Raw genomic sequence first — 14,627 nt, 5'->3', positions numbered from 1 at the left:
CAACTGGCCGGCTCCTATATTATGGAGCAAGAACAGGCCATGGCCCAGGCTGGGCCGCTGATCCAACGGCTCAAGCTTGATCTCTCCGCTGCAAAGGGAGAAGCCGGGAAGGCTAAGCTTGACCTCCTGGCTGCTCGGAAGCGTGCGGAGGAAGTTGAGAAGCGCTCTTCGGCCGAGAAGGCCAAAGTTGAGGCTCGCTGATGCCACCTCCGCCCGATTCTTTGGAGGAGCGGGACAGGTATAAGGGTGGCTACGACGCCGTTGTTGCCAAAAGGGAAGAATGGAGGGGGATGTATGAGGCTCAGTCGGAGGCACTCGCGGACACTAGGGTTGTTCTTGCCCAAAGGGAGAAAGACATTGAGGTGCTTCAAGATAAGATCCTCCCTGACCTGTGCGCTCAATTCCGGGATCAGGCCGAGGAAGCGACCAGGGAGGCAATCAAGAGGCTCATTCCTGAAGACTCCTTCCCGTGGGAGAAATTTGAACAGACTTACGGGACGAGATGGCGATCCGCGGAAAAGGCGGGCTGCGGAAAAAGAGGAGGCGGCGAAGGCGACTCAGATAGCCGAGGCCAAGGCGGCCTATGATGCAAAGGTGAAGGAGGCCGAAGAGGAGGCTGAAAGGCTGAAAACATGTGGAGATGACAAGCTTCCCTCTGGGCCGGCCACCGAAGTTGACGCTGCTGCTGCCGATGGTGGGCAGCATCAAGCGTATGGAGACGGGCGGTCGTCACCAGACTCACCCGGCGTCTCGGATAGCTTTAGCTGTTCGGGGGCCAACTACTGAGCCTTTCCTCCCTGCCATCTTTTGGCGCTTCAAATATCATGTCTGTAATCTTTTGCTTTTCTTTTCCTTGTTTATGTAAAACTTTGGTAGGTTGCATTTTGGCTTATCCCTATGGGGACGGCCGTCGTCTGCATTCTTCTCGTTTGTAATCTGTTGTCATCAATGAAGGTTTGCTTGTTTTGCCTCTGGCTTGGCCGAGGTCTTTTCTTGTCTTCTTGCGTTATTAATTGAGCGCTTTTTTATTTTTACCTTCAGCTTAGCCGAGGCAGCTAGAATGCGTATCTCAACTGCGTTGAACGTCTTTTTCTTGAACATGTTAGCGTATCGACCGTTGTGTCCCCTGCCAGGCCTTCGGTTGGTCGAGGCGACTAGGGGTTACGACGCGACAGCGTATGCTAGCGTATCGATCGTTGTGTCCCCTGCCGGGCCTTCGGTTGGCCGAGGCGGCTAGGGGTTACGACGCGACACCGTAAGTTGGCGTATCGATCGTTGTGTCCCCTGCCAGGCCTTCGGCGGCCGAGGCGGCTAGGGGTTACGACGCGACAGCGTAAGTTGGCGTATCGATCGTTGTGTCCCCTGCCAGGCTTTCGGCGGGCCGAGGCGGCTAGGGGTTACGACGCGACAGCGTAAGTTGGCGTATCGATCGTTGTGTCCCCTGCCAGGCCTTCGGTTGGCCGAGGCGACTAGGGGTTACGACGCGACAGCGTAAGTTGGCGTATCGATCGTTGTGTCCCCTGCCAGGCCTTCGGTTGGCCGAGGCGACTAGGGGTTACGACGCGACAGCGTATGTTGGCGTATCGACCGTTGTCCCCTGTCAGGGCCTTCGGCGGGCCGAGGCGACTAGGGGTTCTGCGCGACAAAGACATTCTTGGGGTGACCCGGAGGGGATAAACACTTTGATGGAAAAATTGGGCGATTCTTCATTAGATGTAAACATGCGTTGGGGTGCCAACAACTGTTTTGGACACCTCCGCCGCTACACAAAGTATTTCCTGAGATTGTCAGTGTTCCAATGGCTCATTAGAGGCACACCCTCCATGTCGGTCAGCCGATATGTACCCGGCCTCATTTCTTCAACCACTTTGTAGGGACCCTCCCAGTTGGCCGTTAGTTTACCATGAATGTTTCCCTTGTTGGTGGCGACCGACTTTCTTAGGACTAGATCCCCTACTTTCAAGTCCCTTTTGTGGACTCTTCGGTTGTAAGCTCTTCTCATTCGGTTTTGGTATACCGCCAAGTTGAGGCGTGCTTGTATTCGGCTTTCTTCAACTAGGTTTAGGGAGGTTCTTAAGCCTTCCTCATTTTCAACCGGGTTAAAGGTGGCCGTTCTGAATGTTGGCACCGTTGCTTCAATTGGCGGGGATCGCCGGACCCGTAGACTAAGTGGAACAATTTGTACCCGTTGCTTCTTTCTCCGTGGTTCGCAGGGACCATAGGACGCCGGGTAGTTCATCGGCCCATCTTCCCTTTAGGTCTTCAACTGTCTTCTTCAAACCATTGAGGATTGTTTTATTGGCCGCCTCCGCCTGTCCGTTGCTCTGTGGGTGACAGACGGAGGAGTACGCAAACTTGATACCGAGTTCTTCCAGCCAGCTCATTATTGTGTCACTCCAAAACTCTCGGCCGTGGTCGAATACCATGACTTGGGGTAACCCAAAACGAGTTATGACATTTTCCCAGATTACCTTTCTTACGGCTGCCGTCGTTTTTGTAGGTACTGCTACAGCTTCAACCCATTTGGTGAAGTAGTCGACGGCGACAATCAAGAACTTTCTCCCGCCGGATGCCGTTGGAAATGACCCTAGTAGATCCATCCCCCACTGTGCGAAAGGAAGGGGATTGAGTACCGGCTGCAGGTCTCGGGATGGCGCATGTATCACCGGAGCATGCATTTGGCAGTTGTTGCACTTTTTGGTCTTGGCTCTGGAATCCGCAAGCATGGTGGGCCAGAAGTAGCCGGCTCGGAGAGCTTTGTAGGCTAGTGTTCTTGCCCCCATGTGATGGCCGCAGATGCCTTCGTGGATCTCTGTCAGTATTAGCTCCGCGTCGGCTGGACCGACGCACTTTAAGAGTGGCCTCGTCACGGACCTCCTGTACAATTCCCCTTCAAACACCAAGTACCTTGCTGCGATCCTCTTTATTTTCTTCGAGAGACTGCGGTCCTCCGGTAGTTCGTTTGTCAATTTGTATTTCATTATCGGAGTCATCCACGTTGTCTCGGTCTCTACGTTACCCACCATGCCGACGGCCTCAGTAATGCTCTTGGCATTCCTGATGTCCACCAGCACGGTTCGGCTGACATTCTTGATGGTCGAACTGGCGAGTTTTGAGAGAGCGTCGGCTCGGTTGTTCTCAGACCTGGGAATGCATTGTATCTGAAAAGATTTCAACTTTGAGGTGTCAGCTTTTACCCTTTCCAGGTATCTTACTATTCCGTCGTCTCGAGTCTCGTACTCTCCTCTGATTTGATTAGCTACCAAAAGTGAATCTGTTTTCAAAATGATGTGCTCTGCCCCTGCGGCCCTAGCTAGCTCGACTCCGGTTATCACCGCCTCGTATTCGGATTCGTTGTTTGAGGCCGAGAAGGTAAATTTCAAGGCGTACTCGAACTCGTCCCCGTTTGGGCTGATGATAAGTATGCCGGCTCCTGAGCTGTTCGTCGTGGAGGACCCGTCGGTGTATACCTCCCATACTCCGGGGTTTTGCTCTTCTTGGTATGTGCATTCGGCTAGGAAATCTGCCAGTGCCTGTCCTTTTATCGAGGGCCTCGGCTTGTATTGAATGCCGAAGCCGGATAGCTCTACTGCCCATTTGATGAGCCTGCCGGATTGCTCAAATTTTTCCAATGCTTTCTCCAACGGCTGGTCGGTTAGGACCGTCACGGGGTGTGCGTCGAAGTAGGGTTTCAGTTTCCTTGCAGCGACGACGACGACAAAGAAAGGCGCTTTTTCAATCGGCGGGTAATTTCTCTCGGCGGGCAACAATGTATGGTGACAAAGTAGATTGGGTCTGTTGCTTGTCCTCTTCTACGACGATCACGGCAGCGACCGTGGCCGAGGTAAGCTTGCTATGTACAGTCGGTGTTTCCCCAAAGACATCGGCACAGACGGGGTTGGGAGAGTACGAAGATGAGCTTTCGATTGTTTGAAATTTGTGCCCTGCTCCTCCCCCCAGCCGAAGTCTTTATTCCCCTTCAACACCTTGAAGAATGGGGTGCTCTTGTCGGCTGACCGAGAGATGAAACGGGCTAGAGCCGCCATCCTCCCGGTCAGCATCATGACCTCCTTTCGGTTCCTCGGCTCCGACAGGTCTAGGATCGCCCGGACTTTATCTGGATTGGCGTCAATTCCCCTGGAACTGACAAGTACGCCGAGGAATTTACCTGCCCGGACACCAAAGTTGCATTTCATTGGGTTGAGCTTCATCTTGTACTTCCTTAGTGAACAAAATGTCTCGTGTAAATCGGCTAAGTGCTCGCTGTCGGACTTGCTTTTTACAATAGCATCGTCGACGTAAGCCTCAATGTTTCGCCCTTTTTTATTTTGGAACACTTTGTCCAACAGTCTTGTGTAAGTCGCCCCGGCGTTCTTTAAACCAAACGGCATCATTTTGTACATGTATGTGCCGTTAGCGGTGATGAATGCGCATTTAGGCATGTCTTCCTCGGCCATGAACACCTGATGATACCCCGAGAAGGCGTCCAGCAGGCTCAGCATAGTGTAGCCTGTCGTCGCGTCGATTAAGCTATCTATTCGAGGCAAGGGATAGCAATCTTTGGGGCACGCTTTATTAAGATTGGTAAAATCTACACACATCCTCCATGCCCCCGACGATTTTCTCACCATTACAACATTAGCTAACCATTCAGGATAGGTACAAGGCATGATGAACTGCGCGATAATTTATCTACCTCGGCTTTGATGGCCTCATCTTTCTCGGTTGAGGAGTTCCTCATCCTTTGCTTAACAGGGCGGCGGTGGGGAGTACGTTTGCTTTGTGAACAATTACCTCCCGGCTCACGCCTGGCATCTCGGCCGCCGAGTAGGCGAAGACGTCTTTGTTTCTCCTCGGCGAGATCTAGGAGGCGGCTCTCGAACTTTGGCTCCAGGTTAACACCGATAGTTACGGTGTGGCACGGGTCAATCTCCACCTCTTCGGTCTCCGCTCCTCTACCATGCCGACGGTGGTATTCCGTGTGCTTGCCCTCCGTTGCAAGGATGGGCTCTTCCCCTTCTCTGACTCCTTCGCCACTTTGAAGGATTGCATGTTGCACCCTCTGGCGGACACTTGGACATTGACCACTTCGTTCTTTTCGTTCTTTGAGACGAGCTTATGCACTTCCCCCCGATCCGAGACATACATCAATGTCGAGCCCGATGGACATTACCGCATCGGCCGCTCGGGGTGACTCGGCCTATGAGAACGTTGTAGGCGGACGAGCCGTCGATGACCACGAACTCGGACATAACGTTCTTGGCCGCACTTCCCTCGCCGACCCCCCGAGCGGCTGATTGACCCAAGGGGTACCGGTAGAAGCTCGAAAAAAGCTGTACAACGGGTTGGTGCGGGGCTCAAGTCTTCAACTTTCGGACCGAGGTTGAGAAAGCATTCATTTTGTACATAACGTTTGTGTAGGCGCTGTGTCAATCGGGCACCTCTTCACCAGGTGGTTGGCTATGTCCAAGTGGATTACGAGTGGGTCGTTGTGGCGCGATGACTCCCTCGTAATCCTTCTTCCCAATAGTTATATCGGGGATGTTGGGCGGGAGTATTTGTGTTGGGCACAAAGTTGATGGCACGATACGGCTCGTTCGGGTGCCGTTTGTGCCCATGAACGGACCCACCGCTCTCGTTGCCCCCGATGACGACATGGATTACTCCTATCCGTTCGAAGGCGGATTTCTTATCTGGACCGTCGGCATCAGTCTTTTGGCCTTTGGCAACATATTTGCCGAGGCTCCCTTTCCGGATCAGTTCTTCAATGGCATTCTTGAGATGCCGACGATTTGTCGATAAGGTGACCAGGGTGTGGCCGTGGTACTCATCAAGATGGCTCGTGTCACCGTCACTCCTCTACCGGGAGGCCTCTCCCACTTCTAACCCTCGCTCTTGCTCGGGCGAAAACCTCGGCGCAGACACGGCCGGGGGTGTGATCATTGTACCGCCTCGGCGGTTCGTTCCCGAACTCCCCGGCGTCCGCCGAGTTACGCTCTGGTGGACTGTCGAGACCGTGACCTATTATCGTCACGGCGTCTTTCATCCGGGTTGTCCTCCCGGCGGCTTTTCTTTTACGAGTGCTCGGCCTCGCTGGGGCTGCCCGAGGTTTTGTGGTAGTCCTCCACCTTAATGGCTTGATCGGCCATTTTCTGGCGAGTCTAATCTCTTGGCCGCCGCACTTGATGAGCTCATTCTTTAGGTCTCCTCTCGGGAGGCCTTTTATCGCCGAAGGCTGCCCGGTTCATTGTTCACTCACGAATCTGCTTGAACCTTGGCGTCGAACCTCTTCACATAACCGGAGAGATTCGCCTCCTTCTGTCGATAGTCGGGAGGTCCGAGGTCTCCACGGCCCTCCTCTTGTTACGGGAATGCGGGCTAGGAACGTGTCCTTTAGGTCGGCGTAATAAAGTATACCGACCGTCGGGTAGCCCCTTGTACCAACTTTGTGCCATCCCATGCAGTGTCGTTGGGAAGATTCGGCACCAAACCTCATCGGGTTGCTCCCATGCGACATGTGAGACTCGTAAGCCTCGCGTGGTCGGTTGGGTCGCCTTCTCCTTTGTATGCTATAGGTGGCAACTTCAGCTTAGTCGGCACCAGGGGTATCTAGGGACGAGGCGGCGAGGGGTGTCGACCACGTGTCGAATGCCACGCGGCGATCGGCTCCTCGCATCCCTAGTCCGGCTCCTCTCCCCGTGGCGGGAAGGGCTTCTTCTCCGACTACGGTGAGTTGGGCTTCTTCTCCGACTCGGTGAGTCGGACTTCTTTCACTCCTGCAGGGGGTGCCTCGTCGGCGCTGCGGCGCGCCATCCTCCCGCGAGTGCGGGAAGGACTAAGGTCTACCACTAGCGCTCTGGGCTCCCCGGCGTCTTGACGGGCCGGCTTCTTCCAGTGCTCCATTCAAGTCTCTTGGAGTCACATTTTGGGCCCTGGTCTCCTGGACGGGTTCCGCCGCTCTTGTCGGTGTGACGGTGTGAGCGCGTACTAGCAATTATGTCCGGGAGTAGCTTGACTTTCTTTGCATCAACCACATGTCCCATGACGGTGACTTGGTCGGCGGGCAGCGGCATATCTTGTTCCTTTGGCGTCCCGTTCGTCGTATCGGTGATACGGTAGGTGGGGGCTGCCCGATTTACGAGTTGTGGAATGTGTCGTCTTGGTAGAATTTGTTTTCCACCAACACCTTCTCTGGTTGTTTCGACATCTTCTTAGCTTTTTGGGTGGGTTTTTGTTTTGTTTCTTTTTTTTTTTGTTTGGGAATGAATGTGACTAGCTTCTAGTATCTTTTCCCACAGACGGCGCCAATTGTTCCGGGTGTAATTCCAGGCTTGATTATATGTTACCACCCATGCTTGTAGAATAGCGTCTTTAGTTGAATCCTCCTTGCGGTCTCTGAAACGATGAACAAGCGGGGCTCGGCTTTGGGCGAGCGAACTCACTCCGACGCTCAAGTCGGTAACTTAGAGAGGTAAGTTGTTGTTACTTGGCAAAGTACGTATTGTAGAGAGATAAGGAAGATATTACCAGATGAATAGTGATTCTTAGGTTAAATTGTGGATCCTTTACTCAATGAGAGTAGAGGAGTATTTATAGACTTTCACCTTTTGTCACGTAGTGGCCAAGTGGCTAGCGGTGGAAAGGCGATCTACCCTCGGCCGAGGGACCCACGGCAGCCGACGGCCCCCTGTTGGCTCACCGAGGGGTCTTGGATATGAGTTCGCGGATGTGTGCCCGCCGGTGGTTGCCCGGCCGGGACCCATCTGACAGGCCGACAGGCCTCGTCGGTTAGGCTGTCTAAGCCGTTGACTTGCTGTGGATATCTTTGACCTTGCTCAATATGTTGACTGGTCAGCGGGTGCAGAATATGCCCCATCAATAAGATAATATTTCACCCCAAACATGACGTCGTCTCCTAGTTTAACCAAATTATCTTCGAAGTTACCAGACTTCTGATCATCATAAGAGAATAGGTACCGATCCTTCCAACTCTCAATAAACAAGCTGTTTACCGGCGCAGAAGGGCGAAACAAGGGAAATTTCATAAGGTGAAATCTAGCAAATTTGGGAGAAGAAAGAGTAGAGTACCATAGTTTTGAGACGGACTTAAACCGAAGAATGGATTTAACCGGTAATCTTGTAAGAATTTCGTGAATAATAAGATCATCGGAGAGGTACCTTCGTTGTGCAATAACATCGTCTTTCTTGTTAGTCTCTGTCATGGAATCCAAACTCTGGTGCAAACGTGAATTCAGCCGCGCGGCAGGAAACAGTCTCCCTCTTCTTTTTCTTTTTTTTTTTTCTTTTTATAAGGGTTTTTCTAATGTGTACCTAAGAGTACACGTTAATAAATCAAATATGTAAAGATTTACAACAAATTCTCATGATAAATTCAATTATAAACTTAGTTTTACCATAATTACTGAGAATATTATATAAATCTTTCCTTATTTAATTTATTAATGTGTGTCATTAGAAAAACCCTTTCTATAAACCCTAAAGAATTTTGTTATATCTGTGATGTACCAAAATTCCAAATTAAAGAATTTCTCTAAGAGCATCCCATTTAAGAATACTTTATGTCCACGGGTTAAGAATTCTATACCCAGTACAGCTTAAGAAGGATACTATTCTTCTTAAGTTTAGGACAAACGGGTCAAAATGTCAAATATTACCACATGCCGGTAATAAAGTAAATTTTTTCTTAAATCAGGTTTAAATTCAAAATAATTACAAAAATACGGCTACTTTCAAATTATTTATAAGAAGAAATGAGTCCACGTCATCAATGGAGGAATTTTTTATTTTAAATTTTAAATTTTTTTTGGGTGAAGAGAAGCGGGAACAAGCCCAAAAAAAAAGAGAGCAAAACAAAAGAACGATGCTATGAAACTACAAAAACACAAAAACTAAACAACATGAGTCGGGACAAGTCGAGGCCACGCAACTCCTCGCACATCTGGCTGAGATAATTTGAACAACTGGTTCGGCACATTCGATAAATCAAATCGAGTCAACTGCTGCATTTGAGTCACCCCATAATTCGCCAGCCAATTCACACAAGCATTAGCTTCCCGATATGTATGATGCATCTCCACCCTACATGGGGAATCACGAATAAAAGATTGACATATATTAATCATATGAATATGTGCCATCGGAACATTGAGCTCGGATTCCATGAAATCAACAATTACCTCTGAGTCAGACTGAGTAATAAGACGAGGTATTTGACGCTCCAAATCTATACAAAATGTACTATAATCATTGTACCTCTATTGAAACAGAATGGTTTCATGTTCTTTCATCGATTGGTTATTTTTCTTCGTTCGTAAATTCTAAAACTACGAAATCAACTGCTTTCACACCGGGTCTCCAATTAACAACAAATTTTAGATGTTCAACTATTCGTCCCCGGGCGTCCTCCTAACACGAGCATCAGGTGTGCTTACCTCGAGATGAGGAAATGTGCCGAACATCTCGGTTGCTAAATCGAACGAAAGAATTTCCCTTGGCAACCCATTCATCAAGGATGGGATCTTTGGGGCGTTATCCATCCAATATAGAGTTTCATTAACCAACACCCCAGGATTAACCAAGTTGTTTGTTTTCCTCAAACCAGAGAAATTATGGGAATCATCGTTGTTGTCGATTATTTTCAATTTACCAAACCTTGTTGAGTAGACATAAACTCTCATAAAATCACATATACCATCTCTACATATCCGAACAACTTTGTAGTCATCAACAGAAGAAACATACCCAAATCCCCAAGTGACCAAAAGGCCCCCGCGAGCAACCTTAGACCATCTTTATCAATGAAAGGTCATGACCTAGGTCACAGTTACAAATATTACTTTTATATTCATGACCACCTTATTTGACCTACACCATTTATTTGATGTTTATCAATGACCACCTTAACCTACCGTCTCTCTCTTACTTTTTACTCAATTTTAATATGCCACATGCCCACATGCCAAACTATTATTGGGCTAATTTGTTTTTATTATTTCTTTTTATTTAAAAGGTGCTACTATCCACTTATTTTTTGACACATGGCGGTCACCAAAGTGGGCATGAATTGTGGTCATGCAGGTTGTCAGAAGGCCATATTCTTCTATGTTTTGCTGAACGGTCGCACACTTATATTTACTTTTCTTTTTTTTTTGCTCTTTAATTGTCATGAACGGTCAAGAATTTCTTTGATAATGATAGTCTTAGAGATCTCAGAATCTCGGTATTTGAAAAATTCGTGAGTTATTGGATTCCATATAATGAATAAACAACCCGAAGTTGATCCTAAACAAACCAAACCATTACAACTCCCCACCAAATGCACATACTCTTTCCCTACATCAAAGTCAACCTTCTCGTTGACCCAGTCAATTTCACATTTGTTATCCATTTGGCTACTTTGACCACCATCTTCATAGGACAAAATTTTGAATTTGTTTTCAAACACAGATTGAATGAACAAGGACTGTGTGGTTGAAGGGTTGAACATTTTCAAATGGGCATAAGCAAAACGAGGAGACGAGAGAGTAGAATACCAGAGTTTGGAAACAGACTTGAATCGAACAACGGATTTGATAGGCAATCTTGTTAATATCATCTCGTTTATTACATCAAATGGCAGCTCACTTTCTTGTATTGGACGTTTCTCATCCTTGCTTTGAAATTCCATCTCTATTTTTTTTCCTCTGTTTTGCATTTGAAATTTGGTTCAAATTTTTTGTTGGTTGAATATTGAATGTCAACTAATACTATCTATCAAGCAACTTTGAATATTTCATTGTAATTATTTTGTAACAACATGATAATTTAATACTAATGGCAGAACTACCGTGAATGGCAAGGTCATGCGTAAAAATATGCCAATTTGCTGCTTTAAATTATGGAAAAGGACACCAAACTTGCTGTTTTAACTTGTGTAAAAATATTTTAAATTACGTAAATTATGTAAAAATATGCCAATTTGCTGCTTTAAATTATGGAAAAGGCTGGCTCAACTCGAAAAGCTCGCGAGCGGCTCGAACTTGTGTGATTACATAAGATATTGCTCATATTTTATAAAAATATTTTATCATGATTATATTTTTGTATCACATATCAAAAGTCTTACTGATTTGTCAAATATTTTTTCATATAACCTTCGAGCCTTGTTATTGAAAATATCGAAAGAACAAAAAAAAAAAAAAGAAAAATGTTTTATGGAAGACCTCCGACTAATTCAACTTAGGTCAAGGCTGCAAAGAAGAAAAGTGATGCGAAGAAGGCAAAGACAGCACATGATCAAACCATTTTGAGCCAAACTGGAAGCCAACCATCTTTGGATTAACAAATTTATCGGTACTTAGGCTAGTTGGTCATTTGTAAGACTGAGCCAAATTGGGAGTCAGCCATCTTTGGATTAACAAATTTATCGATACTTAGGCTAGTTGGTCATTTAAAAGACTTATAAGACGTACTTGGTGGTAATTTGTAAAACTCTTTATTTTAGTGGAAGTAATTTGTAACACTCTTTAACCATTTCAATTTGTGTTTAAATGTTCAATTAGTCTTGCTGAAGACGGGTTGGAGCAAGTGACGGATAATGCCACTCACAAAACGGATATGGGGGACAAGGTGGGGGCACCCCCATATGTTTCCCTCTCTCCTCTATTTGGGTCATTTGTGAGGGAAAATGGTATCCGTCACTCCAAAGTGACGGCTACGTGCCGTCACAAATGAGATTTTGTGTTAAATGTTACGAAATGTGATTGAACGCTAGTAGCAATTTGTTTGTTACTCTATTTGTTGAAATAAGCATATCATTAACGCCAAAAGCCTTGAAATTCATACTTGACAACACGTCGTCTTAGAACATTACAAACTTGACAACATCGTCTTAAAACATTACAACTTCATCTTCATGCTACCTAAATGAATGCCTTAATTATTAATGGTACTAATACACAAGCAAAAGCATCCAAATAAAAGTGCATAACATAGAATTACCACCCAATTAAATTGTTCTACGCTTCTACGGAAATTATCTTGTTCAACCAACTCTTGTATGTTCCTGAGTTTCAACCCTTCATTTTCGCCTACAACTTTTTGAAACCGATCAATGATAAAGGACCTCAACACTTCATTTTCGCCTACAACTTTTTGAAACCGATCAATGATAAAGGACCTACTAGTAACGGCACTCATAAAACCATTTTCCATCTTCGCCTTCGCATTTATGAGTTGTTCAATTGCATCCTTTTGCCATTCTGTTTCATCTTCTTCAGTCCAACCAAGTCGGCTACTGCTATTCTTGTAAATTACAAATATTTTCAGATACTAATCCTACAAATGAAAAAAATTTAAAAATCCGGAACGAAAAACTGACTATTTCACGAAAATCTGGGACGGAATTATGTACAAACACTGATCAACACACCCTAAAGTAGCTAATTTGTTGTTTGTGGAGGGTATGTTGGTGTAAACTTAATGAAGGTAGTTTTGGTATTTTATGTAAATCGTCACTTAACAAGTCGGGAAATAAGAGAAACAATGTTCGGGGTAAAAATACGGGGGTGATTGGGGAATATACGTTAAAGTTTGGAGGTTATTTGTAAAAACGCAAATACGGGTGGTAATTTGTAAAAAAATCGCAAATACGAGATTGTTATTTGTAATTTATCCATAAATAAATAAATAAGGCACCAGTTACCATATCCTAGAAATTAAGTGTATAATACGGTATAGATTAAAAAACAAAACCATAGTGATCGCTAAACCAAAAAATGCAAAAGGAAGTAAAAGTTAGAAGTTCGAATCCTCACTCTCGGGCGGGGCCTTGTAATATGAGCATTAGATAAAATAAAACTTGCAGAAATGCACAATAACTAACAATCTCACATTTGGACTCTCCTACTCAACAGATTTTTTTACGTTTTATTAAACTATTTCTCATAAGAGAACACTAACGTAAAGAACGTGTTGAGTTAGAGCGGAGTGAGTAGTATGACAGTATAAACCAAAACCATGGTATAGATAAACATACAAAAAGTAAAAGTTAGATATTGGAATCCTCACCCTTGTGCGTCTCGGGCGACTCTGTTTTTCTTTTTGATGTAAAACGGGGTGTCCACCATCGACAACAGCGTATAATCCCCTTGTCGTGAGTGCTCTCAGGAAGAGGTAAACGGCTGGCCGAAGAGTTTGCTCCATTCCAATGGGCAAGGATCGTACCCCTGACCTCATGGTTAAGGGATGAAGTGATCTCGGACGACTCTGTAACATGAGAATTAATTGAAATAAGACTTGGACAATAACTAACAATCTCAAATTTAGGCCCTCTATCAAGGTTCATCAACGACGTATAATTCCAAGGCTGCGAAGTTATATCGAAAACTCCTAAATGTAGAGCATAATTATCATAATATTGTGTAAAGATCTTGTCACCTCCAACGGAGCCAATTAAGTTTTCGTAATGCATCCAACTAGCCAAAACCTTAGAAAGAACAATTTCTTCTTTCACTCCCGGACTTTTCAACACCGTTATGACATCCTCGCCACTTGTGAGACGTCTACCGTACTTGGATAAACGTCCATTTACAACACATAGTAACTTATCAAAACATTCATCGTTATCTGAACCATATAGCAAAGACGGTGTGCTCACCTCAAGGTGAGGAAATGTGTCAAGTGTGTCAGATGCTAAATCGAAGGAAATAATTTTCCTTAGTAACCCATCGAGCATGTGTGGCATGCCGCCCATCCAATACAAAGTCTCATTAACCAATACCCCTGGTTTGCGTAAGCGCTCTGCTATTCTCAAACCAAAGAAATTATCAGAAGTATTGTTGTCGTCGATTCTTTGCATTTTATCAAACCTTGTCGAGTAAACGTGAACCCTTATCGAATCCTTAAACACTTTTTTGCATAGCCTGACAATCTTATAGTCATCAACAGCACAAACATACCCAAATCCCCAAGTGACCATACACCCTTCGGTAGTGAAGTTGGAGATTTCCGAGTCCAAGTATTTGTCAAATTCGCCGGTCATTGGATTCCATATAATGAACAAACAACCAGAAGTTGATCCTAAACCAACCAGCCCATTACAACTGCCGACCAAGACCATATTCTCATCACCTACGTCAAAGTCAACTTCCCCGTTGACTAAGTCAATTTTGCCATTTTCGTAAAACAAAATCTGGAATTTGTTGCCATTTCGAATGATCAAGGATTCTATGGATAAAGGGTTGGGAAATTGTAAGTGGGCAAATGCGAAACGAGAAGAAGAGAGAGTAGAATACCAGAGTTTGGAAACGGACCTAAACCGAAGAATGGATTTGATAGGCAATCTTGTTAATATCATCTCACTTATTAAACCATGTGGCAGCTCTGTTTGATCTGTTTGATGTATTGGATCTTCATCATCCTTGCTTTGACTTTCCATCTCTGATAAAAATTTCCCAAATGATATTCCTTCACTTCTTTTTGTTAGTTTATACTTTATTCTTTATTCTTGGCATTACTTCTAAAGTTTATATATATAATATTGTAGAAGATGATAACCTTATAATATAGGACAATAAGCTTTGACTTTTGACAAGGTCATCAGTGGCGGAGCGAGAGAACTACAGTAA

The 14,627-nt window shown here is 45.6% G+C and overlaps 2 protein-coding genes across 15 annotated transcripts in view; both read right to left on the bottom strand.

The window, feature by feature from the left end:
• The window catches only part of LOC141606436 (F-box/kelch-repeat protein At3g06240-like), a 116,057-nt gene that overhangs the window by 97,495 nt on the left and 3,935 nt on the right, over positions 1 to 14,627 (bottom strand). For 5 of the 14 annotated variants that reach the window (XM_074425552.1, XM_074425551.1, XM_074425554.1 and 2 more), the window contains 2 exons: positions 13,069 to 14,439; positions 11,796 to 12,298 (listed from right to left, as the gene is read on the bottom strand). The exons of 1 other annotated variant lie outside the window; for it this stretch is intronic. In XM_074425552.1, coding sequence (XP_074281653.1) covers positions 12,228 to 12,298; positions 13,069 to 14,437 — 1,440 coding nt within the window. In that variant the 5' untranslated portion in view covers positions 14,438 to 14,439 and the 3' untranslated portion in view covers positions 11,796 to 12,227. Of the gene's footprint in view, positions 1 to 11,795; positions 12,337 to 13,068; positions 14,440 to 14,627 lie in introns of those variants that run through there. 8 more of the 14 variants (XR_012526720.1, XR_012526719.1, XR_012526716.1 and 5 more) reach the window with 7 other exon arrangements.
• LOC141608601 (F-box/kelch-repeat protein At3g23880-like) lies at positions 9,405 to 10,687 on the bottom strand. Its single transcript, XM_074427941.1, has 2 exons — positions 10,347 to 10,687; positions 9,405 to 9,810 (listed from the first exon to the last, which is right to left on the bottom strand). The coding sequence occupies exons 1-2, from the start codon at positions 10,685 to 10,687 to the stop codon at positions 9,405 to 9,407; spliced, it is 747 nt and encodes a 248-aa protein (XP_074284042.1).

This window comes from Silene latifolia, chromosome 10, assembly GCF_048544455.1.
Source record: "Silene latifolia isolate original U9 population chromosome 10, ASM4854445v1, whole genome shotgun sequence".
Lineage (NCBI taxonomy): Eukaryota > Viridiplantae > Streptophyta > Magnoliopsida > Caryophyllales > Caryophyllaceae > Silene > Silene latifolia.
This window is presented reverse-complemented; position numbering and strand designations above follow the sequence as displayed.

Bases quoted from the DNA above. Each gene is read 5' to 3' on its own strand.
- LOC141608601 (XM_074427941.1), bottom strand. From the start codon at position 10,687: ATGGAATTTCAAAGCAAGGATGAGAAACGTCCAATACAAGAAAGTGAG. The intron at 9,811-10,346 runs GTATGTGCATTT...TCATTGATAAAG, and splicing joins GACTTTGATGTAGGGAAAGA to ATGGTCTAAGGTTGCTCGCG.